The 26229-nt window shown below is 39.9% G+C and overlaps 1 protein-coding gene across 3 annotated transcripts in view; it reads left to right on the top strand.

Annotated features, from left to right (window-relative positions):
• PTPN21 (protein tyrosine phosphatase non-receptor type 21) overlaps positions 1 to 26229 on the top strand; it is a 77148-nt gene that overhangs the window by 15465 nt on the left and 35454 nt on the right. For all 3 annotated transcript variants that reach the window (XM_039232524.1, XM_039232525.1, XM_039232526.1), the window contains exons 3-6: positions 15666 to 15835; positions 21617 to 21714; positions 23704 to 23771; positions 24580 to 24650. In XM_039232524.1, the coding sequence (XP_039088455.1) occupies positions 15666 to 15835; positions 21617 to 21714; positions 23704 to 23771; positions 24580 to 24650 (407 nt within the window). The remainder of the gene's footprint in view (positions 1 to 15665; positions 15836 to 21616; positions 21715 to 23703; positions 23772 to 24579; positions 24651 to 26229) is intronic.

Below are 26229 nucleotides of genomic sequence, written 5' to 3'. Positions count from 1 at the left end.
CTGGAGCCTGCTTTGGATTCTGTGTGTCTCTCTCTCTGTCCCTCCCCTGCTCACACACACACTCTCTCTTTCTCTCTCTCTCTCAAAAGTAAAATGAACATTAAAAAAAAAAAGTCACATACTCCAACCACTAAGCCAACCAGGCGCCTCTAAAGATTTTATTTTTAGGGGCACCTGGGTGGCCAGTCTGTTAAGTGTCCAACTTCGGCTCAGGTTATGATCTCACGGCTTGTGGGTTCGAGCCCTGTGTTGGGCTCTGTGCTGACAGCTAGCTCAGAGCCTGGAGCCTGCTTCAGATTCTGTATCTCCCCCTCTCTCTCTGACCTTCCCCAGCTCACACTGTCTCTCTCTCTCTGAGAGATAAATAAAAACATTTAAAAAATGCAACAAATAATAAAGATTTTATTTTTAGATAATCTTTATACCTATTGTGGTGCTCGAACTCATAACCCTGAAGATCAGGAGTCACATGCTTTGTGACTGAGCCAGCCAGGTGCCCCACGGACATCTTACTTTTCAGGGAAAAGCTCCTTTTATGAAGGAAAATGAATTGTGAGTGGGAATTCCTTCCTTTCTCTGATGATCCACATCATCGGTCTTCCTTACCAGACAGCACCTCTGTGCCCACCTAAACAATAGGTATGACAGTTTTTCAGTGAATGAATGGACGACTCATACTTCTATTTATGCATTTACCAAATTCAGTGGCCTGTTGTTGAGCCCATACTTCATTCTTTTTGTCAGAAACTCTCCCCACCTGAACATTGTGGGTTTTTTTTTCCCTATTAACAAGACCTTAGCTCAATATCACTTTCTTCTTTTTTTTTAAACATTTTAATTTATTATATATATATATAGAGAGAGAGAGCATGAACATGGGAGGGGCAGAGAGAGGGGGAGACTTAGAATCTGAAGGAGGCTCCAGGCTCTGAACTGTCAGCACAGAGCCTGACGCAGGCTTGCTTGAACTCGCAAACCGTGAGATCATGACCTGAGCTTAAGTTGGATGCTCAACCAACTGAGCCACCCAGGCCCCATCAATATCACTTTCTTAACTGTATGCTGGTTTAGCAGATATTTTCATGTTTGGCTTTTCATACAGTTTGTTTATAAATACATGTCACATATTTATTTGCCAGTGAATTAGCTTACGATACTAATTTCACCAGAAGGAATTATGCATGTCACAAATCCTGTATGAGAAGTAGCAACACGTATTAGGTTTTCCATGCAGGGTTTGTGCACCCTTCTGTAGTAGATTCCCTAAATGAGATGACTAAAATGTATGCAGCGTTCAGATTTATAAGTGGGACAGAGTAATTACATTATTTTGAATGAGCTTTAAGTGAGTAGACTAAGAAAGTGTACAAAAAATTTTATGCTGGCTGGCCATAGTTCATTTTCTTTGCAAATATAAAAACAATTTGCCATCGTTCAGTTGTGTTATAGTTATGTAGATGGCTCAGACTTTGACTTGATAAGTTAATTTCGATGTCAAGTGAATTTTCGGCCCATTGAACTTTGTACCATTAGACTCAACTACAGGTGGCAAAATGGGGTTCTGTAGGCAACAAGGTGGAGTTTTGGTGCCAAAGGAACTTGGGTTCAAATCCCTTGGGTCACTACCTGTGTGACCCAAGAAAACCAACTTCTCAGGATTTTATTTCTTTCATGTGTGATATGGTAGCACATGATAGTAAGAATGATAGCTATTTTCTGGGTACTGACTAGATGCCAGGCACTGTACTAGATGCTTTAAATATATTTAATTTATCCCTAAGTGTAATTGACTTCCTTCCCTTCTCCCATTATCTCAGTGATAGGGTGGACCGAAGATGGCCAGTGTCCAGACCAACGTCCTGATGCAGGATACTTGTTAACTGCCAACTCTGATTTTTACTGTAGAGTTAGCCACTTCCATTTTCCTTTTCATCATTTAAATTCACATTAGTTGAAATAATTTACTAAAGAGAAAATGGATTGGACAAATAGGACTTGAGATGTTATCATGAGCCAATTAAGTTTAGAGCTACCCTACTAAGAATTAAGGGAGCCATTGTAGTAATCGTTTCTCTTCTAGAGTTTGGTGTGAATCCTCTAGAAAATAACCTTAATTCTCATTTACTGATATTTTGCACTTACAGGTAACATTTAGATAGTACATATCTGACTTCTCTTTATTTTTATTACTGGCACCTGTTTTGAAGTCAAGTCTAGTTTGCATGACAACTTAAGGAAACAAACACATAGATTCTTTATTATAGTATGATAGCATAAAGATGAAGCATGTTTAATAATGAAAGCTGTATATAAAATTATACAATATTTGTATGTCACCCACTGCTAGAATGCAGAACCCACTGTACACTGCTCTTGTCTTAGTGCCTGGCTGGGCCAACTAGCAGTAACAGCCCCCAAGTGATATTGAGGTCTTTGCTCTTGGTTTACTATTTTCCCCTCCACATCACACTACTTTTCTGTTGAGCCATTGTTGTTTTCCTAACGAGAAGCAACTCAAGTGTTGGTATTTTAGTATAATTTATTTATTTATTTATTTTTTTAAATGTTTTATTTATTTCTAGGAGAGAGAGAGAGACAGCGTGAGCAGGGGAGGGTCAGAGAGAGAGGGAGTCACAGACTGAAACAGGCTCCAGGCTCTGAGCTGGCAGTCAGCACAGAGCCCGACATGGGGCTCGAACCCACGAACCGCGAGATCATGACCCGAGCGAAAGTCGGACGCTTAACCAACTACGCCACCCGGGCGCCCCAGTATAATTTATTTTAAAAGGAGACAAAGAGAAGGAAAAGTTCCCAAAGACAGAACCCTGTGAAGGAAATAGTCAAGTACCGAATTTCCTATATACTGAAGAAGATGCAATATGAAATTTCATATACTGTTCAAGAGGCCTTGAAACAGTATATGAGTAGTTCTTCTGGCTCCTCTTTGGTGGGCAGCTCTCTCCCCAGTCTGTGACTTTGGGCAAGTGACAGGTGGCCTGCAATGGAGTTTGTGCCCCTGAGGACAGCTTGGCTCAGTTCAGCCTCCCAGATCTGATGGAGATTGTTCTAAGTACTCTTGGGATATTTGTTATTGTTTAATTTCTACAATTTATTATTTTGCTTAAAATATGTTTCTGAAGTTATATCAGGCCCAGAAAGATAAGCCTGAGAAGGAACACAAGTCCTGATTAGGCCAGCAAGACCTCATCGGGGATGTCTGAAACACTGAGGGTAGAGCTGTATGATAGGGAGCCTTTCGTGAGCCTGTTCCCTGGCAGAGTTGGGAGTGTCAGGCTGATGAAATACACCCCAGGAGAATTCTCTGCTGAGCCATTTTCCAAAGCACTATCTGGTTGCACTGCTGTTGGTTGAACCTGGGGGCTCCTAGAGTCCAAATCTGCATCCAGACCAAAAGTGGTAGAGCCAGTGAGCCCATCAAAGTGGTTGCTCCCTTTCCTGATAGAGCTGAATCACTGCAATTTAGCTACTGTGCATGCAGGTGTATTTCCACCTGTTGCAGCATTTCACACTGCCGAAGTGTTAACATTCTGCTGTTTGTGAACTGTGAGCATGAAGACGGGCCCACTGGAAATTGTTACTCCATTTTCTTTGTTGTCCTTGTTGTTTATAAGTTTATGTATTTATTTTTGAGAGAGAGAGAGAGAGACAGGACATATGTGTGCACATGGTCAAGTGTGGGAGAGGTAGAGAAAGAGGGAGAGAGAGAACATCCCAAGCAGGCTCCGTGTTGACACGTCAGTACAGAGCTTATGCGGGGCTCGGTTCAAACTCATGAACCATGAGATCATGACCTGAGCCAAAGTCAGATGCTTAGCTGAGCCAACTAGGTACCCCAAAGTAGCACTAGATAGGATAAAATGTAAATGGCATTATGGTACTTGAACAATTTAAAAATTTTGAGTGTGTATTTCTGAGTTTATACACCTTTACTTAGTTAGGTACCCTTTGTGCCTTGGTTCTCAATGAGGAACATAGTTTAAAAGGAAATCTATTAAACCTTTAAGTGTGGACTTTGTTAAGTAGAACCTTATCAATTAAGAAGGGGAGGGGCACCTGGGTGGCTTAGTCGGTTAAGCATCCGACTTTCGCTTAGGTCATGATCTCGCGGTTCCTGGGTTCGAGCCCCACCCACGTCGGGCTCTGTGCTGACTGCCAGCTCAGAGCCAGGAGCCTGTTTCAGAGTCTGTGACTCTCTCTCTGACCCTCCCCTGCTCATGCTGTCTCTCTCTCTCCTAGAAATAAATAAAAAAAAAAAATTAAAAAAAAAATTAAGGGGAAAATCACTTTCCCATTTTAAAAAAAGGAAACAGTTTTGCTCTTTTCTTGGAGCATTTGTGTATATGGAAAAAGTATTTGTTGTAACTAGAAAAGCACCTTGTAAAATATGTGGAGAAAACAATTATTTCATGTATGATGAAATTGTGATTTTTGAACTTTGATTAATGAAGAAAACAAGTATAGCTTTTTATTTAAGTCTTTTAATGTTTATTTTTATTTTTGAGAGAGAGAGAGAGAAAGAGAGAGCGAGCACGAATTGGGGAGGAGCAGAGAGAGGGAGATAGAGGATTCAAAGGGGTTTGAACTCACGAACCGTGAGATAATAACCTGAGCCAAAGTTGGAGGCTTAACCGACTGAGCCACCCAGGTGCCCCACCAAGTACAGCTTTTAATAACAGAAATCTGGGAGTTTCTTCATGTGTATCTGTTCAGGATTTTAACCACAAAAGCAATTTTCTTGGTTTTATAATCTTTAGATCTTTCATGGTAATATTAATTTAAGAACAGTGGAGCTGTTATATTTTTTATGTTTTTTTTTTTTAAAGGCAGTGGAAAATAGTTGGGTAACATTCTTTCAGGTAATAGAAATTAACGTTGACTCGAGTCTTTGTTAAAATGTACTTAGGCCCATATTCATTTATAGTTCTAAAAGTTAATGCTCTTTATCTCTTCATGGTTCCCCTCTTCCCACATCACAACCATATCTAGGTAACAGGAAACAATTATACTTTCAACTTGACAACAGAGACTGTTGGAAAACTAAGCAGCTCTTCATAAATATGTTCATTTCCGCTCTTCGTCTTTGCTTTTATGTTGCGCAGTTACAACTTCTAAAAATACTGCTCACACTACTCACTGTCTGTGGCAAGATAGAAATAATAATTAAGAGGAGTTCAGGAAAATAGGAAAAACCTTTTCCCCCTGGGAATTTATTGATTATGTAAAAACTAGAATCTGAGCCAAATTAGTCTTTTAACTCTCTTCTCAATTAAAAGAGAATAGCTAGTATTTGTCAGTTGCCCTAAAACTTAGGCATTTGTGAATTAAGTTATTATGTCTCAAAAGTCCCAAATTTAGAAAGAGAAAATCTCATTCATTTGTTGGAATGAGATACAAGAAATAGCCCTGTAATATAACAGACTGGTTAACTAAAATGATGGGCTCTCGTTTCCCCTCAGTTGTGTGGGTCCTACACAAAATGACCTTTTATGTACTAGTATGAAATAGAGCACACCTGCTTTGCCTCTGTTGAAACTGTGTGCAGTAACACCTCACTTATTTCTGTCACTCTTGGGTAGTAAAATTTTGTATATACTAAAAATTCCTACATAATCTTAGTTTATTCTAAAGACATGTTGATAATTATTTTAATCTTATAATTGATGTGGCGCCTGGGTGGCTCAGTCGGTTAAGCGTCCGACTTCGGCTCAAGTCATTATCTCATGGTTCGTGGTTTCGAGCCCTGCATCAGGCTCTGTGCTGACAGCTAGCTCAGAGCCTGCTTCAGGTTCTGTGTCTCCCTCTCTCTCTGACCTGCTCACACTGCCTCTCTCTCTCTGTCTCTCAGAAATAAATAAAACATTGGGGTGCCTAGGTGGCTCAGTCGGTTAAGTGTCTGGCTTCGGCTCAGGTCATGATCTCATGGTTCGTGGGTCGAGCCCTGCATCAGGCTCTGTGCTGACAGCTAGCTCAGGGCCTGGAGCCTGCTTCAAATTCTGTGTCTCCCTGTCCCTCTGACCCTCTACTGCTCACGCTTTCTCTCTCAGAAATAAATAAAACATAAAAAAATTAAATAAAATTTAAAAAAAGAAATAAGTAAATCATTAAAAAAAGCAAAAAAATTTTAAAAATCTTATAATTGAGTATCTTTTTCCATAGCACTTATCAGTATCTGGCCTCCCTATATTTTGCTTGTCCTTCTCCCCTTACTGGAATGTAAGCTGTGTGAGGGCAGAAATTGTATTCTTTTGTTCCCACAACAATGTTTGACACATAGTAGGTGTTCAGTCAGTATTCCTTGAATGAATAGATGAATCTTTCTAAGACATTAGTCCATTTTTCTTTGACAGTACAGTATATATATATTTTATATAATTCTAAGGTTTGTTTATCTTCAGTAATCTCTACACCCAACATGAGGCTTAAACTCAGGATCCTAAGATTGAGTTGCGTGCCTTTCTGACTGAGCCATCCAGGCACTGCACAGTATAGTGTATATTTTGAAGAATGATCATACTGTGTTTGGGGATTATTTATTGTATTCTTCATAGCATCTTATTGTCCAGGATAGTAAATAGAAAAGTTATCAGGGACGCCTGGGTGGCTCAGTTGGTTAAGCGTCTGACTTCAGCTCAGGTCATGAGCTCACGGTTTGTGGGTTGGAGCCCTGCGTTGGGCTCTGTGATGGCAGCTCAGAGCCTGGAGCCTGTTTCAGATTCAGTTTCTCTCTCTCTCTGCACCTCCTCTGCTCACATTCTGTCTTTCTCAGAAATAAACATTAAAAAAATTCTTTTTTAAAAAGAAAAGGTATCATCAGTCATCTCTATAAATAGTGATCCCAATTCATGCCTTGGACTTTCTTTCAATATGTCCCTGACATTGGCTTATCATTTGACTCTTTCTAAAAGTTAAATGCTACAACAATAGCAACAAAAATCTGGCCATTTGAAGAGTTGAGTTACTTGGACTTCAGTTTAATAAAAATATGAGTGTAATCAGAAGATCAAAATGTACTTTTGAATGCTGTTTTCTTAGTCCTCATGTGTTCTAGAGTGTAGTGATGCTGTGTGTTACCACCTTGGCTATAAAATAGGTAATATTTGACCAAGGATGGAAGAAAAGGGATCAAAATTAAATAGACAAGGGAGAAAACACTGCTTGAGGTACTGCGACTACCATACGATCTGTCAAAAGGAAGAGGTACAATGCTTCATTATTTATGGCACACTCAGTGGAGAGGTAAGCTCCGGGCTTGAATTAGGTTAATACTTGTTAACTACCCTTGTTAGATGATCTCTGCCTCGGATAGGCTTTATCTAGAGCGATCTTCTCTCATCACTTTCCTGATGAAAAGTCTTCTGACTTCTGCCTTGTCTAAGAAAAGCATCAGGATAAAATTATAGTTGCAATTTTATATGGGATTAACTTTTATCAAACTCAGTGCATCAGTGGCTTAAAAAACCGTCCAGCTAAATCGTGTGTCCCTTTGCTCTGCTTTAAAAATAGTACAACTAAAAGACTCTTAAAATAATTAGACAAGAAATGGCTTGGGGATTAGGAAAGGGTTTACATTCTGACAAGATGTGGACCTGCTTATAATAGCTATGTCTCTTTAGATGACTGTGATTTGGGGGACACTTTTGACCCAAGCCCCCCAAATTTTTTTTGAGTTTTATTTATTTATTTTGAGAGAGAGAGAGAGAGAGAGAAGGGAAGGGGCAGAAAGAGGGAGAGAGAGAATCCCAAGCAGGCCCAGTACTGCCAGCATGGAGTCCAATGCGAGGCTCAGCACCTTGAACCATGAGACCATGACCTGAACTGAAATCAGGGATTGGATGCCTAACCAACTGAGCTACCCAGATGCCCTCCAAGCTCCAAAATGTGTAAACTATTTTTTCCTCTGAACAAAAAGCCTAATTATCAAATCACCTTAGTTCATTTAAAGGAAGTCAGCCATATTGTTTTTGAAAAGGCAAGTTTTCTAAGTGTAACTTTTGTTTTCACTGTAGTTTACTTAGCAGGCACAATTATCTATACCATTTTAGTGGAGGAGCTCTGAAAAATTTTAAACAGCTATGGAAAAATTATTCAATAACTTTATGAAAACTACTGATGTGTTCAGAACAAAATAGGAAAGAAAGAATGTAAAAATGTCTGACAGTGGGAGAAGTCTCACAAAAATGTATTTGGTGATAATCAAGCATTAATCTAGACGATGCCAGAAGATTCAGTGGTTTAGAGGCTTATTTACTGGAATGAGTTTCCTACAGGTCGGCTTGCTGTGTCACCAGGGAGAGCAGACAGGAGTAGACAGCTGTGGAGAAAGAGAATCCACACGGAGGTAGTTTCTTATCAGGAAAGGTACTGGGAGGTGAGATAAGCAGCAATGGGAGGCAGGAACCAAAAGCCAATAATTAAAGGCTGGTTTATGGGGAAATTTTTATTACAATTAAACCAAGACTGGAAAAAAGACAGGACATGCATAACCCAGAAGATTTGGACTCAAAAGAAGACACAAAAAAAAAAAGAAAGAAAAAGAAGACACACGATTCTGGGAAAATCTCCTAGACCAAGAAATGATTGGTAGTAACAGTTGAAATTTAAGGCACATGGGCCTCTCTGTATCAAGGTTTTCATATTTCTTTCTTTCTAACTAAGGTTCTGGTGTATCCTAACTTTAAATAAAGGAAAAAATTTGGCTATTATTTGGTCAGTCATATTTTCAAGGAAGAAGGGTGCTTGACTCAAGCAGGTTTCATTCCATTTTCTCAGGCACGCCTGAGAAGATCCTATCTGCCAAGTTTACGTACTCAGAACAAATATAACAAGAGTGCTTTTAAGTTTTATCAGCACAGTGATAACTTAGAAAGTTCACCACAACTCTGAAGAAGGCAGGGTACGTGTTATTTTCCCTATGAAAAAACAGACTCAGTGAGGAAGGGACAGTCTGGAGCTGGTGAGGGGCGGAGCCAGGACTCAGGTGGAGCCTTGTGACTTCAGTCTAGTACTGTTGACACTACACCAAGCTAGTGGCCACTATCGGAATTGCAGGCACTATCGGAATTTCCTAGAGAAAACCTGGAAATAACTGCTGGTACCAAAACAGCAAAAGTTGAAATCTCCTTCATGGCTTTGAGAAATGTATGGCTTACAAGTGAAGTCGTGAAATAGCAATTAAATTGGCAAAAGTAATGTGAAGTTGTGTATACAGTAAGTTATTTTTCTGATCACTTTGGGGAAATGAAGCAGTCTTCATAACTTTGTCTAATAATCAAGATTTATTCTTTTGTCCAAACAACTATTTTTATGCCAGTCTCTGGAAGGATTTATAAACTTCTCTGTTCGTCTTAAACAAAAGAACAACAGTGGTTGTGGTTAAACACATGACTAATGTTCAAGAATTATTTGTTCCTTTGATAAATAACTCTAGACTACAGTGCTTTTGTGATTCTTTATAACTTCTTTTTAAAGTGTTTTTTATTGGTATATATGTGTTCTCTCTCGCTGGAGAAAGTATTACTCATCATTTCCTGCTGCTTCTAACATGCTATTTGATAAGCCCTTTTTCCTTTTTTTTTTTTAATGTTTAATTTGAGAGAGAGAACCTGAGTGGGGGAGGGGCAGAGAGGAAGGGAGAGAGAGAATCCAGAGCAGGCTCTGTGCTGTCAGTGCAGAACCCGGCACAGGGCTCATTCTCACAAACCATGGGATCATGACCTGAGCTGAAATCAGTAGTCTGACATTTAACTGACTGAGCCACCCAGGTGCCCCAAGCCCTTTTCCCTTGAATTTGTCATCTTTTAACCTAGTTTGAATTGGATAACCAGTTCACTTAACTAATTAAAAATATTCATGAAATAAGAAGAAAAAGTTGAGGAGTGCCTGACTGGCTCAGACAAGGAGTGTGCTACTCTTATTAATCTCAGGGTTGTGAGTTTAAGTCCCACACTAGGTGTAGAGATTACTGAAATAAATAAACATTTAAAAAATGAAAAAAAGCCGGGGCGCCTGGGTGGCTTAGTCGGTTAAGTGTCCGACTTTCGCTTAGGTCATGATCTCGCGGTTCGTGGGTTCGAGCCCCGCGTCGGGCTCTGTGCTGACTGCCAGCTCAGAGCCTGGAGCTGCTTCAGATCCTGTGTCTCCCTCTCTCTCTGCCCCTCCCTTGCTCACGCTCTGTCTCTCTGTCTCTCAAAAATAAATAAATACATTTTAAAAAAATAAATAAAAATTGCTTTTCAAAAGATGTCATAAAGAAAACAAAAAGGTGAGCTATACAGGAAGAAAACATTTGCAAAACACACCTGATAAACGTGTGTCAACAATATNAAAAAAAAAAAAATGAAAAAAAGTTCATAAAAGAGACTTCTTCTTTGTTGGGAACATAGACTTTAAAATTGTGACTTTGACATATATTTTTCATTACACAAACACATTTTTGCCTATTCTGTGTTACTCAATTATGTTATAATAGTTGAGATTTCTGAGTATTGTAACTGTATAAAATCTTGATCTAAGTATAGGTATTGGGAAATAGAAAATATTAACTCATGGCTAGATTCATCTATTTCTGGCTTATTTTTTTCCTTAGACTTTTTCAAATGAAATGAACTTAATATATATTTAAACATTTGAAAAGTAAACTTTTTAAATTTTTAAATTCTGTACTTAAGGGGCACCTGGGTGGCTCAGTCAGTTGAGTGTCCAACTTTGGCTCCAGTCATGATCTCAAAGTTTGTGAGTTCAAGTTCTGCCTTGGGCTTGCTGCTGTCAGTGCAGAGCCTGCTTCGGATCTTCTGCTCCCCTCTCTCTCTGCCCCTCCCCCCCTCTCAAAAATAAGTAAAACGTTAAAAAAAATTCTGTACTTGGTTTTAATTATGAGTATTTCTGATCTTTTAATGTTTTTTTAAAATGTTTTATTTATTTTTGAGAGAGAGAGATAGAGACAGCATGAGTAGGGAGGGTCAGAGAGAGAGGGAGACACAGAATCCGAAGTAGGCTCCAGCCTCTGAGCTAGCTGTCAGCACAGAGTCTGACATGGGGCTTGAACCCATGAACCGTGAGATCATGACCTGAGCCGAAGGCGGACGCTTAACCGGCTGAGCCACCCAGGCACCCGAGTATTTCTGATCTTTAAAAAAAAAAAAACTTTTTTGAAATGATATTCACATAACAAAAAATTAACTACTTTAAAGTAAGGGGCGCCTGGGTGGCTCAGTCAGCTGACTTCAGCTCAGGTCACGATCTCACAGTTCATGGGTTCAAACCCTACGTCGGGCTCCATGCTGACAGCTAGCTCAGAGCCTGGAAGCTGTTTCAGATTCTGTATCTCCCTCTCTGACCCTCCCCTTCTCACGCTCCCTGTCTCTGTCTCTCTCAGAAATAAATAAAAAACGTTAAAAAATTAAAAAAAAAAGTAAACAATTTGGTAACATGTAGTATATTCACAAGAGCACCTCTATCTAGTTCTGGACCATTTTCATTACCCTAGAAGGAAATACTGTACCTATTAAATGGTTAATTCCCTCCCTCTCCACCAACTACCAGTTTATTTTCTGTCACCGTGGATCCAATCTGGATATTTCATTTAGGAATCCTACAGTGGGGTGCCTGGCTGGCCCAGTTGGTAGAGCATGTGATTCTTGAAGTTGTGAGTTCAAGCCCCATGTCGGGAGTAGAGTTTACTTTAAAAAACAAAAAAATATTTATTTATTTTTATGTGTTTAAAAATAAATAAATGGAATCATACAATATGTAACCTTTTATGTTTGACTTCATTCACTTAACAGTTTTTTGAGGTTCATTCATATTGTAGGGTGCATCTACTTCATTTTTTATGGCTGAATAATCTTCCATTGTATGTCTGTTCCACAATTTGTCTATTCTTTCATCTACTGGTGGACGTTTGGGTTGCATATGTGTTTTGTTCCTGATCTTAGGGGGGAAATTTTCAGTCTTCCACTATTGAGTATGATGTTAGCTGTGGGTTTCTCATAAATGCTTTTGATGTTGAGAAGTTCTTTTGTATTCTTAGTTTTCTTAATATTTTTACCGGGAGAGGGTGTTGAATTTTGTCAGATGCTTTTTCTGTGTCACTTTAGATGAATATCTATTTTCCCTTCATGTTAATATGTTCCATTGGTTTTTTGGTATGTTGAACTACTCTTGCATTTCTGGGATAAATCCTACTTGGTCATGGCATATGATCATTTAATGTGCTGTTGGATTCAGTTCACCAGTATTTTGTTGAGGATTTTTGCATCTGTATTTATAAAAGTTATTGGTCTGTAGTTTTCTTTTCTGATGGTGTCTTTGTCTGGCTTGGGTATCAGGATAATGCTGGCCTGTAGATGAGAGAGGAAGTGTTCTTGTCTGATTCCACCCCCCCCACACTTTGTGTTTTAGATGGATTCAGAATTATTTGGAAAGCTAATTATCCAAATGCTCAAAGTTATTATCTAAGACAAAGCCTCCAAAATGGACTTTCACAGAAAACTATGCCTGATTAGAATTTAATTACAACATTTTGTTATTCAAACTCTACCTATCCATCTTAGAAAAAAACTATATTTATAAAATCCCATGCAATCAGATGTTGTTATGTCATTATGTATGCTTATAAATTCTAAGGAAACGTTGAACCTAAAGATTATGGTGTTATGAGATTTTAGTTACTCACAGGTATGTAAACACTTCTAGTAGCAATTTTAGAAATATGATACCTCCTTGGAAGTATTTTACAAGATATAAACTTGATTTTGGCTAGGCTTAACTACTTCATAAGATAGAACTTGAATACAGGGGGAAGTACCAAAGCATATAATCAGTTAATGTTCAAATGTCCAAAATCTTAGACTCATACAAATATAATAGCTAATCAGCAAATAATTTACTATATCTGTTATTTTTAGCTGTTTGCACAATTAAACTCTTGCTACTCCTTTATAAGATACATAAAGTGTAAAAAACTAATCATGGTGCAATTTTATAAATGTATTTCTCTTTCTGTTTGATTTTCTATGTGGCATGAGTAATCAATGCATTGCTAAAATAAACTTAGCACATTTTAAAAATTAGTTTCTTTCTTTTAGAATGTACCTTTTTTAGAATGCTAGCAGCTTATTCAGGTTTTTAAAAAAAATTATATCATGATAAGTTCACAGAAGGTATAACCACAAATTATATGGTAAACCTATTGTGGTTTTCTTGTTTGTTTGTTTTTAAAATGAGGCTCCATGCCCAACATGGGGCTTGAACTCATGATTCCAAGATCAAGAGTTGCATGCTTTAGGGGCGCCTGGGTGGCTTAGTCGGTTAAGCGTCCGACTTTCGCTTAGGTCATGATCTCGCGGTTCGTGGGTTCGAGCCCCGCGTCGGGCCCTGTGCTGACTGCCAGCTCGGAGCCTGGAGCCTGTTTCAGTCTGTGACTCCCTCTCTCTCTGACCCTCCCCTGCTCACGCTGTCTCTCTCTCTCTCCTAGAAATAAATAAAACATTAAAAAAAAAATTTAAAAAAAAAAAAACCCTTTAAAAAAAAAAAAAAGAGTTGCATGCTTTACCAACTGAGCCAGCTAGACGCCCCTATAGTAAACCTAGAGTTTTATAACTATTTTAATATTTGTGTTTGGAGCATTCAGGTCCAGTACTTAAAGGGAAAAGTAATATATACAAAAGAGTATTTTTTTAATGTTTTATTTATTTCTATTTATTTCTGAGAGAGAGGGGGAGAGAGAGAGAGAGAGAGAGACATTGTGAGCAGGGGAGGGTCAGAGAGAGACAGAGATACAGAATCTGAAGCAGGCCCCAGGCTCTGAGCTGTCAGCACAGAGCCCGACGCAGAGCTCAAACCCACAAACCATGAGATAATGACTGAAGTCAGCCGAAGTCGGACGCTTAACCAACTGAGCCACCCAGGTGCCCCAAAAGAGTATTTTTAAGACCTTTTAATTTTGGTTTAAAGCAACATACTGTTATGACTCAAATAGTTTTAGATCCTAAAGGATGCCCAGCTTTCTGGTTTATGGCAAAAAATAAGTATCTGTGGAATTAAGTGCATAGCAGTAGTATGTGTTATAGACCAAACATGGTACATTCAGTCCAGTTCTAAGATAAAATATAAAATGTAAATGTAGTTAATAAAATGTGCTGTAATCAGTCCATGTATATGAAAGAAATTAGAACATTATTTGGGGAGGAGGTGTATAATCGATTTTACTGGTGTTTAGTAGAGTGGGTGAAACAAAATAATCTTTAAAAAAATTTTAAACATTTATTTTTTAATTTTTATTTTATTTATATTTATTTTATTAATTTTATTATTTTTAACATTTATTTATTAATGAGAGACAGAGAGAGACAGAGCATCAGCATGGGAGGGGCAGAGAAAGGGAGACACAGAATCTGAAGCAGACTCCAGGCTCTGTCTGAGCTGTTAGTACAGAGCTCAATGTGGGGCTCGAACTCACAAACCACAAGATCATGACCTGAGCCAAAGTCTGATGCTTAACCAACTGAGCCACCCCGGCGCTCCAATAATTTTTTTTTTTTTAAGTTTATTTTGAGAGAGAGAAAGGGCACGAGCACATGAGTTGGGGAGGGGCAGAGAGAAAGGGAGAGAGAATCTCAAGCAGGCTCCCCACTGTCAGTACAGAGCCTGACACAGGGCTTGAACTCAGGAACTCTGAGATCTTGAATTGAGCCTAAACCAAGAGTTGGACGCTTAACTTGCTGAGCCACCCAGGCACCCCTAATTAATCTTTTAAAAAAAACAGTGGTTTGGGGCACCTGGGTGGCTTGGTCGGTTGAGCGTCGACTTCGGCTCAGGTCATAATCTCGCGGTTCGTGGGTTCGAGCCCCGCGTCGAGCTCTGTGCTGACATCTGGCTCAGAGCCTGGAGCCTGTTTCAGATTTGGTATCTCCCTCTGTCTCTGACCCTCCCCTGCTCATGCTGTCTCTCTCTCTCAGAAATAAATAAAACATTAAAATTAAAAAAAAAATACAGTGGTTTTCTAGTGGCAAAATGCATTATTTAAGTTTTGCACTCAGTCCCTATGATGGAGGTGTGAAGGAGGTATTACACTTATTATTACCTTCTTTTACCCTTGAGAAAACAGAATTGGTCTGATTGACTTTTCCATTTCCCAGTTAGCAAGTGACAGTGTTGGAAATGAAACCCAGGACTTCAGGCTTTAAGCATCAATTTCTTTCAGTTAAATGAGATTTTTCTCTTCTGTCAGTTGCAGTTCAAAAGAAAGAAGGAAAAGTACCTGTTTTCTATAAATATGATATTCTGTTTTTACAGACAACATGTAATTCATTTTATAAACAATTATAACTTCAGAAAATAATTCACAATAAGACTCAGACTTGCTTCGGGGCACCTGAGTGGCTCAGTTGGTTGAGTGTCTGACTTCAGCTCAGGTCATGATCTCGCAGTTCATGGGTTTGAGCCCCATGTCAGCGGTGCTGACAGCTCAGAGCCTGGAGCCTGCTTCGGATTCTTTGTCTTCCTCTCTCTCTCTCTGCCCCTCCCTGGCTCATGCTCTGTGTCTCCCTCTCTCAAAAATAAATAAAAAGCACTAAAAAAAAAAAAAAAGAATAGAAATTTTCTTACACGTTTCTGCCTCCTCCAGTGACTTTCCCTCTTTCCAGATCACTTACTTCAGCCTCTGGTACCACAACAAGCAAAATCAGCGCCGTTGGGTAGATTTGGAAAAGCCTCTCAAGAAGCAGCTGGATAAATACGCATTGGAACCTACCGTCTATTTCGGAGTGGTGTTTTACGTGCCTTCAGTTTTACAGCTGCAGCAGGAGATCACCAGGTGAGCAATAACATGCTCTTTGTTTTTAGGAAACAATCTAATGAGATTAGAAAAGTGACACCAGGGTTGAAGTCAGGAGCTGGGACTAAACATTGCCCTCCTGCCCACATATTTAGCCACGTTATTACACGAATGTTCTGGTATGCAGCATGTCAGAGTGTTTTACTGCATGTTGCATGAATTATGGTTTCACTAGGCACAAAGGAGTGATTAAAGGGGAAGATGATGTTTTTATCCTGGCTGCAAACTCTTCTTGTTGTGATGTTTCCTTCCAAGTTTTTGTTGATTTGTTTCTGATCTTTGTTAACACTGAAATGAGAGAGGAAAATTTTAAAAAGTTGCAGAATCTATCTTCATCCCTCAAGGAAATGGGGACTGGGGTTCTTACAGTTCTTTGACTTCAGTAGCTGTAGTCCGTGGATAGTTGGGCAGGGGCATGTGTCCAGGGTAGAGGAGGCCAACAAGTGCACTTAGAAGGGACAAGGCAGACAGGGAAGAGCATATTAAGGAATGGGAGGGAGCAACTACGTTGTTGTTGTTTTTTTTTTTCTTGAATAAAAAACAAGGAATAAAAATTTGGACTTGTGAGTCTGCCTTTCAGAGTTTTCCAAAATCCAGCACTACCTTATCTTTTGAACTCCTTTTAACATTACTTTCCAGCCCAGCTAGACTACTTCCACTGCCCCAAACATGCCGCAAGCCTTTGCATCTTTGGGTCCTAGATCTTCCTTATTTATGTACTGGAATCACATTCGTCTTCTGAATTTCAGTTCAAAAGGCACCTCCTTCATGAAGTTTCTGGCGACCCTTGGCCTGGAATGAGCTTTTGCGGTTCTCCAGACTGTCCAACAATTTGCTTGTACTTGTGTTAGATGGCAGTTGTTACAGCCTTTCATTGTAGTTATTTGTGTACATATCTTATCTCTTTCTTGGATTTTAAACCTATAAGTTTTCTTTAGCTTTACCTTTCTCACGGTATCTAACACAGTACCCTGTAGATACTAAGAACCTGGTACTGCCCTGTGCTTGTGTAATGTTCTCTCTGAGTACTGAGTTTGCCAGTTAATTATCGGAAGAAGATAGGAAACCTAAGATGCAAGAATCAGGTGGTCGGGATAATAAACATGCACTGACTATAAAACTGACCTGAGATAGAAATGTTGACGAGAGAAGTAGAAGCCAGGAGGAAAAACAGCAACTGATCACTGACTCATGTATTTAAACATTTAGTGAAGGTGTAATATGGTATGATGTCAGAACTCTGTGGGAGCCAAGTATACAAGTGACTATGCTTTAATCCTGCTCTGGAGGAGTGACTGGAGTCTGGAACCTACAGCCCCTGTAAATAAACAATTACAGCATATTATGATGATAAACGCTTTCATTAAAACAGAAGGTTCCTAGGGGTGGGGCGAGGGGAACAAGAACAGGCAAGGTAAAGAAGTTGACTTTGCACTTGACTTTAGAAGGAGTTTTCCAGTTAGAGGGAATAGCTTGGGCAGAGTAGGGGAGAGAATGAAAGCCTCAGATGTTTTCAGGAAATTTCAGCTATTACCTAGAGAGGGGAAAGGAGATTTGAAAAATAGGAATGTCCTAGTCATAAGGTCCTGGTACAGTGCGGAAAGATTTTTTAACTTAACGGAATGGAATGAGGACATTGGTATTTTACCAACATCACCCGTCACAGAAGGTAGCTTACTGGTGGCAAGACTATATACTTAGGAGACCAGTTAGGAATATATATGCCACAATCCAGACATTAGTCTAGAAGGTGGACCCGAACAAAGGCATTAGCTGTAGGAAGGACTAAGACCTGGTAGATTGAGTCAGTAGGAGTGCCCATTGATTAAGTATAGGAGAACCTGGTAGAGAAGTTGTACCAGTAAGGATTAAGTTTGGCAACATGTGACCAAAAACTCTAAAGATCTTTCACTTGTTAAATAAGTCCAGAGGTCAGCCAGGCAGAGCTTCTACTGCTCCACAAAGTCTTCAGGGACCCATGCTCTTTCTCTCTTTCTGTACTGCTGTCCCCAGTGTGTTCTTCCCGTTCACTGGGGAATCTCCTTGTCAGGTAATTCTAGAGAAGTTCTAGCTATCACATTCATATTCCAGCAGCAAAAGGGTACAACTGGTTCTACTCTCAGCTGATTCACCTTCTTCTTTTAAAATTTTATTTATTTATTTTGAGGGAGAGAGAAAACATGAGTGGGGAATGGGTGGGGGGGGTGGAGAGGAGAGAGAGAGAATCACAAACGGGCCCTGTGCTGTGACTGCAGAGCCCAATGCAGACTCAAACTCCTGAACCATGAGATCCTGACCTGAGCAGAATCAAGAGTCTGATGCTTGACCGACTGAGCCACCCAGGCGCCCCTGATTCATGCTCCTGTAAGAGGCCTTTCTCAGTTCCTCAGTCACACTACACTAGCCACATTTTAAGTACTCAGTAGCCACATTTGGTTAAAGCTACCATATTGTACAGCACAGACATATATCTTTTTCACCGCAGACAGTTTTTTAGACAGCATTGCTCTAAATCCAACAGTTCACAGGAGAAATTGGACAATAGATGAACATGTTAAATGACCCTAGAAGAGTGCAGTCAGATAAACCTAGAATGTAGGCAATGCTACTTGACATGTCACATTATTTTGAATACAAATCACATGAAAATAAAGACAAGGAATTTTTCTTATTAAAATTTAGGAGATTTAGAAATGTCAATCCAATTGGGGCACCTGGATGACTCGGTTGAGCATCCGACTCTGATTTTGGCTCAGGTCGTGATCCCAGGGTCCTGGGATAGAGCCCTACATCAGACTCCACACTAAGTGTGGAGACTGCTTGAGATTCTCTCTCTTTGTCCCTCTCTCTGCTTGTGGTCTCTCTATTTCTAAAATAAAATTTAAGAAAAGTCAATTTAGTATAATCTGTGGGCCTGTTTATATCTGTAGGGGCACATGGGTGGCTCAGTGGGTTAAGTGTCTGACTTAGGCTCACATCATGATCTTGTGGTTCATGAGTTCGAACCCCACATTGGGCTTTGCTGACAGCTTAGAGGCTGCAGCCTGCTTCAGATTCTGTGTCTCCGTCTCTCTCTACCTGTCCCCCACTCGTGCTCTGTTTGTACTCTAAAATAAACACGCGTTAAAAAATAAAAATAAAAAAAGGGTAGGTACTTAATTTCAGGGTTGTAAATTTGAGCCCCATGTTAGATGTAGAGATTACTTAAGTAAAATCTTAAAAACAAATGTTTTTGAATGTCACAAAAATTATATGTGGACTGGGTATTGAGTAGCATTAAGGCATTATTGCTCATTTTGTTGGGTATGTTAAATGGGGATGATACCGCATCTTCTTTATCCATTCATCCGTTGATGGATATTTTGGCTCTTTCCATACTTTGGCTATTGTGCATAGTGCTGCTATATATGTTGGGGTGCGTGTGCTCCTTTGAAACAGCACTCCTGTATTCTTTGGATAAATACCTAGTAGTGCAATTGCTGTGTCATAGGGTAGCTCTATTTTTAATTTTTTGAGGAACCTCCATATTGTTTTCCACAGTGGCTGCACCAATTTGCATTCCGACCAGCAGTGGTAAAGGGTTCCTCTTTTTTTTTTTTTTTATTTCTAGGAGAGAGAGACAGAGAGACAGCGTGAGCAGGGGAGGGTCAGAGAGAGAGGGAGTCACAGACTGAAACAGGCTCCAGGCTCTGAGCTGGCAGTCAGCACNTAATTTGCAATACTAAGTTTATATCATTTGGCATTACATAAGCAATACTTTCTCAGTGGTTAAAGATAATGACATGATTGTTCAGGGAAATCTTTTTTTTTTTTAAATGTTTTATTTATTTCTAGGAGAGAGAGACAGAGAGAGACAGCGTGAGCAGGGGAGGGTCAGAGAGAGAGGGAGTCACAGACTGAAACAGGCTCCAGGCTCTGAGCTGGCAGTCAGCACAGAGCCCAACGCGGGGCCCGAACCCACGAACCGCGAGATCATGACCTAAGCGAAAGTCGGACGCTTAACCGACTAAGCCACCCAGGCACCCCAAGGGTTCCTCTTTCTCTGCATCCTTGCCAAAATATATTATTGCTTGAGTTGTTAATTTTAGCCATTCCGGCAGGTGTGAGGTGGTATCTCATTTTGGCTTTGATTTGTATTTCCCTGATGATGAATGATTGTTTATGTTTCTGTTAGCCATCTTGATGTCTTCTTTGGAAAATGTCTATTCATGTCTTTTGCCCGTTTCTTTACTGGATTATTTGTTTTTTTGGGTATTGAGTTTGGTAAGTTCTTTATAGATTTTGGTTACTAACCCTTTATCTGATATTTTATTTGCAAATATCTTCTCCCATTCTGTTGGTTGTCTTTTAGTTTTGCTAATTACTTCTTTTGCTGTGTAGCTCTTTACCTTGATGAGGTCCCAATTGTTCATTTTTGCTTTTGTTTCCCTTGCCTCTGGAGAACATGTCGAGTAAGAAGTTGCTGCAGCCAAGGGGCACCTGGGTGGCTCAGTTGGCTAAGCGTCTGACTTCAGCACAGGTTATGATCTCACAGTTGGTGGGTTTGAGCCCCACATTAGGCTCTCTGCTGGCTGTCTGCTGTCAGCACGGAGCCCGCTTCAGATCCTTTGTCCGCCCCTCTGTCTGTCCTTCTCCCTGGTTCTCTCTCTCAATAAATAAATTTTAAAAAACTTAAAAAAAAGTTGCTGCAGCTGAGGTCAAAGAGGTGATGACTGTTTTCTCCTCTAGGATTTCGATGGCTTCCTGCCTTTCATTTAGGTCTTTCATCCATTTTGGGTTTATTTTTGTGTATGGTGTAAGAGGGTGGTCCAGGTTCATTCTTCTGCATGTCACTGTCCAGTTTTCTCAGCACCATTTGCTGAAGAGACTGTCTTTTCCCATTGGATATTCTTTCCTGCTTTGTCAAAGATTTGTTGGCCATATGTTGTGGGTCCATTTCTGGATTTTCTATTCTGTTCCATTGATCTGAGTGTCTATTTTTGTGCCAGTACCATACTGTCTTGATGATGACAGCTTTGTAATACAGCTTGAAGTGTGGGATTGTGATGCCTCCCGCTTTGGTTTTCTTTTTCAAGATTGGCTTTGGCTATTCGGGGTCTTTTTTGGTTCCATACAAATTTTAGGATTGTTTGTTCTACCTCTGTGAAGAATGCTGGTGTTATTTTGATAGGGATTGCATTGACTATATAGATTGTTTTGGGTAATATCAACATTTTAACAGTATTCTTCAAAACCACGAGCATGGAATGTTTTTCCATTTTTTGTGTCTTCTTCAATTTCTTTCATAAGCTTCTATACTTTTCATTGTATAGGTTTTTCACCTCTTGGTTAGGTTTATTCCTAGGTTTTATGGTGTTTGGTGTAATTGTAAACGGGATCAATTCCTTGATTTCTCCTTCTAACTAGTCAAGGTTTTTAAAGTGATGATTGGCCATAGATTCTCTGTTTTTCCAAGTAAACAGAACAAAACTTAGGAGATGTTTTAGAGTGCAGTTGTCTTCTGGGTGGTTGTAACTTTGAAATAACTACAGTTAAGGATAAGTGATTCAACAAATTGATTACATTGTGTGTTTGTGTGCACGTAAATGTGTGTGTAGGTGTAGACACAGTCAAGGACATTCTTGTCATTTTTTGAAACCATCTAGGGTTAAGGTTTTCTTTGACTAGTTTTTGCTCCTCTACCAAATTATTGTAAAATGCATTGTGTCTCAATTGGAGGTAAAATTGATATTGACTTTTTAAAATTGATGTTTTTTATAGGTATCAGTATTATCTGCAGCTGAAGAAAGATATCTTGGAAGGAAACATTCCTTGTACATTAGAACAAGCAATTCAGCTAGCCGGCTTAGCTGTTCAAGGTAAATAATGGCAATTGATGATGTAATGGATATATCAGATTCAAATGTATGTTGTAACAGGGCCACCTGACTGGCCCAGTCAGTGGAGCATGTGACTCTTGATCTCAGGTTGTAAGTTTGAGCCCCACATTAGGTGTGGAGATTACTAAAACAAAAAAAAATCTTAAAAAAAAAAACTGGTATAACAGAAACAAATGATTCTTAATAACTGACTTCCTATACTGGTGTTTATATGTTAGTGAAATTAGTTTTCTTGCGGGAAAAAGTGAATTTGGATAACTTCTGTGAAACATGAGACTTCTGGAGGTGAAGCATGTTAGCCTATGTCAACAGAGCAAACAAACCAAAAACAGAAAACACGCACAAACACACACACACAGAGCATTTAATATGCCTTGTACTCCTCCAGTGCAAGGACTTGCTCTGTAGCTAGCTAATATTTTAAGAAGAAAGATCAGCCAAACAATGAGGTTGACAAAGTTATGTTAACACTTATGCTCTTAGCAGATGTCATTTATATGGTTTCTTAAGCAGTTTTCCTGGATGATAGAACATTGTCAATCATAACAGATAAAGCTTTGCACTTCACAAGTGTTTTTGAATTGTGTCATTCTGTTCTATTTCCCATGTCTAATCAACATGTGTTTACATGCATGTATATACTTTGGGAAAACTGATGGGGCATTATTTCAAATGATAACTGGCATTTAATCTTGGGAATTGAAACTTAATCAGGAGAATGATTAATAAAGTTCCTTCAGATATTAGCAGGCATGGAGACATATATCATTTTTAGACAAACAAATGCCTGATACACATGGAGCCATATTCCTTTTCAAGGTACTTTGAATCTTCCTAAATATCATCTGTGACTTTAAGAGTTTGCCTGGGTGGGTGGCTCAGTTGGTTGAGTGTCCGACTTCGGCTCAGGTCATGATCTCATGGCTCGTGAGTTCAAGCCCCATGTTGGTCTCTGTGCTAACAGCTTGGAGCTTGGAGCCTGCTTTGGATCTTTGTCTTCTTCTCTCTGTCCCTTCCCTGCAAAGTTTTTTTAAAAAGTTAGTTTTTCATAAGGCCTTTGCAGAATTATCGTATTTTTTTAATGTTTTATTTATTTCTGAGAGACAGATAGAGAGAGAGGCCGCATGAGCTGGGGAAAGTCAGAGAGAGGGAGACACAGAATGTGAAGCAGCCTCCAGGCTCTGAGCTAGCTGTCAGCACAGAGCCTGACGTGGGGCTTGAACCCATGAACTGTGAGATCATGACTTGATCCTAAGTCAGACGCTTAACCGACTGAGCCACCCAGGCGCCCCTGAACTATCATTTTTTTTAACAGTTAAAAATTTCTAAGCAGACACATCTTGCTGTAACATATTCAGATGATCTAATTCCATTTCCTAGAGGTGATCACTGCTGTAAACAGTTTGGTTTCTTTCTGACATCTTCTAGTACATAAGTAAGCACACGTGATTACAGGGTAGGTTTTGTTAATCATAAAAATGAAGTCATAATACATTTAGTTTATAACTTACTTTTTCTCTTTATTAGTAGGCATTTTTCCAAGTTAAGACCCATGAATCTACCTAATGTTTATATTATATTAATAAATAATATATATTTAATGTTTCATTTATTATTTTTGAGAGAGAGAGAGACAGCATAGCAGGGTAGGGACTGAGAAAGAGGGAGACATAGAATCTGAAGCAGGCTCAAGGCTCTGAGCTGTCAGCATAGAGCCTGATGCAGGGCTCACAACTCTGAGACCACGACCTGAGCCAAAGTCAGAGAGTTAACCAACTAAACCACCCAGGCACCCCCCCATTAATATTTTTAAAAAGCCTTTTTAAAATATACACTTTATAGCTGTAAGGCACATTTGACTTCTAAGTCATAAGCATATTATCTATATACTGCATATTGAATTTAGTTGTGCATGTTTTCCTATGCAAATTAAACATAACTGACGTGAATATTTGTCATTTTGTACAGCCGATTTTGGTGACTTTGATCAATATGAATCCCAGGACTTTCTTCAGAAATTTGCCTTGTTTCCTGTGGTAAGACTTCTTTCAACATTTGGCTTTTTATAAATGGTTTATTTCCATATCCTTTAATAATCCCTGAAACAAAGTCCACATGGTAGATTTACTGGGCTGGAATAGTGTTTGAAAAAAAACCAATCACCTCTTAGAAACAACTCAAGTGGAAGTACTTTCCTTGTAGTCTTACTGGTCGTTGTAAACCCACAGAAACAGAAGAGTGTACAGTCCATGGGCTGCAGCCAGAGAGATTTGTTTTGTGTTTGGGTGTGAGTCTAAGTGAGGGATTCACTTCCAACTTCTGAGGAACCACCCAGAGGTTTTGCTTTTAACCAAAGGCTCGAAACCTCACAGTTCTGTGGGAATGAATTTGGCTTCTTAGCAGCAGTGTAAAAAGTGGATGGCAGAAAGACACTACTGTCTGCTTTTGAAAGTCACTGCTGATGTAATTGACAGGAAAACCATATTGGAACAACTACGGGAGGTGGTGGGATGCTCTTCTGAGTGTCTACACAGCCAGCCAGGGAATACACAAGATGTTGTGCTGGACTCGGAACTGGCTGATGGATGATTGCCAACCTGAAAAAACTCAGCTGGGACTTTCTCCGGGATGAACTGAGAAGGCAGGGCAGGTGTTTTAGCTCCTGAGCACACGTACTTTGTTACTTAGAAAGATCTTGATCACATACTTGAGCAAATCTCCCGCATGCTGATACTAATCTGAATTTTGCCTGCTAGTTGACAGGAGTCACTAACGGTAGCGGTGATTCTTCTTAAGAAATTTCAGTGGTTTGTTTACATACTTACTGCAGTGTGTTTTCTTCAGGGGTGGTTACAAGATGAAAAAGTATTGGAGGAAGCAACCCAAAAAGTGGCCTTACTGCATCAGAAATACAGGTAACGCTAAGAATTAAGAAATGGAAATCGTATGGGAGCAAAGCCGGGTTGACTGTGAAATACATACGGACACCGTTAAGCTTGGAGCTTTCCTGGGGCTGCAGCTAGTCCTTCTGCTCTGGGGAGCCAGCGTTGCATCACACTCAGTGTGCCAAGTGCAGTTCTAAGCACTTCCCCCTATTAATTCGTTTACTGTCCGTGGTTATCAGTGAGGAAGCTGAGAACATTTTGAAAGCAGCCAGTCACTGAAGGGTGCCACTTCTTCACTCCATATAGTAGAGCTTTCAGTGGTGACCTAGTCAAGTTAATGCAAGATTAGGGATACTTGTTTCCTCTTATGGTGCAGCCTGTGTAGGGTTTTCCCACCCAGTACACCTTTGGAAGCTGTATCTCTGTCTTTTGGGGAAATCTCTACCCAGTGCTGTGCTTCTTGCCCTGGGGCATGCATCTGGGTAGGTAATGGCCTCATTTGGTAGTGAATCTATATGTGTTGTCTGCAGGAAAACTCCTCCCCCATGGGTTACCTGTGTAGCTCAGTTGGTTAAGCATCCAACTCAGCTCAGGTCATGGTCTTGCAGTTCGGCAGGTCCAGCCCCACATCCAGCTCCGTGCTGACAGCCCAGAGCCTGGAGCCTACTTTGGATTCTCTGTCTCCTTCTCTCTCTGCCCCTCCCCTACTCATGCTCTGTCTCTCTTGGTCTCAAAAATAAACATTAAAAAATTAATAAAAAAAGAAAGAAAGAAAAATCCTCCCCCAGAGAATGGTAGGTCTTACTCTCAACCAAATGCCACGCAGTTCCAGCTATGTTAGATAACATTACGCACTTGTCACCACTCTTTAGGGTAAATGATACTCTCTTTTTACAAATTGGAAAAACCAAGCTCACAAAGACTAAATAACTTGTCCAAAGTTACATGTGGTAGAGACAGGATTTGAACCCAGGTGTATCCAGTTATAACCTGCCGTTCATCCCCACCCATTAAACATAACCTTTTGCCTTTAGACTCTTCCCACTCGTATCCATATAGACACTCACTAGAGATCAGTCTTCCTAAAATACCACTTTCTTTTCATCTCCCCTCCTTGCCTTCCCAAGTGCTCATGAGTCTTTTCTGGCTTTCCACTAGCCTGAGTTTATTAGTCCCGGGATTAAAGGCTTCCCACAAGCTGGTCCCACCCTGCCTTTCTGGCTTTACTTTTTGCTGTCCCAAATGAACCTTTTCTTTCCCGCCAGCATAATCCCTCCCTCAGGCACCCATCACCCTTTCTTTTGTTACTTTCATGCACTCATTTGTGCATCTTTTTATTTTTTATTTTATTTATTTATTTTTTTAAATGTTTTTATTTATTTTTGAGAGACAGAAATACAGAGCATGAGCAGGGGAGGGTCAGAGAGAGAGGGAGACACAGAATCTGAAGCAGGCTCCAGGCTCTGAGCTGTCAGCACAGAGCCCGATGCGGGGCTTGAACTCACAAGCCATGAGATCATCACCTGAACTGAAGTCAGACGCTTAACTGACTGAGCCACTCAGGCGCCCCATGCATCTTTTTAAAAGATAGTTTAGTCCTTTTATTCTG

Source organism: Hyaena hyaena, unplaced genomic scaffold (assembly GCF_003009895.1).
Source record: "Hyaena hyaena isolate Hyena2069 unplaced genomic scaffold, ASM300989v1 scaffold_67, whole genome shotgun sequence".
NCBI lineage: Eukaryota > Metazoa > Chordata > Mammalia > Carnivora > Hyaenidae > Hyaena > Hyaena hyaena.
The sequence above is the reverse complement of the archived record's forward strand: the minus strand, read 5'-3'. Positions and strand labels throughout refer to the sequence as shown.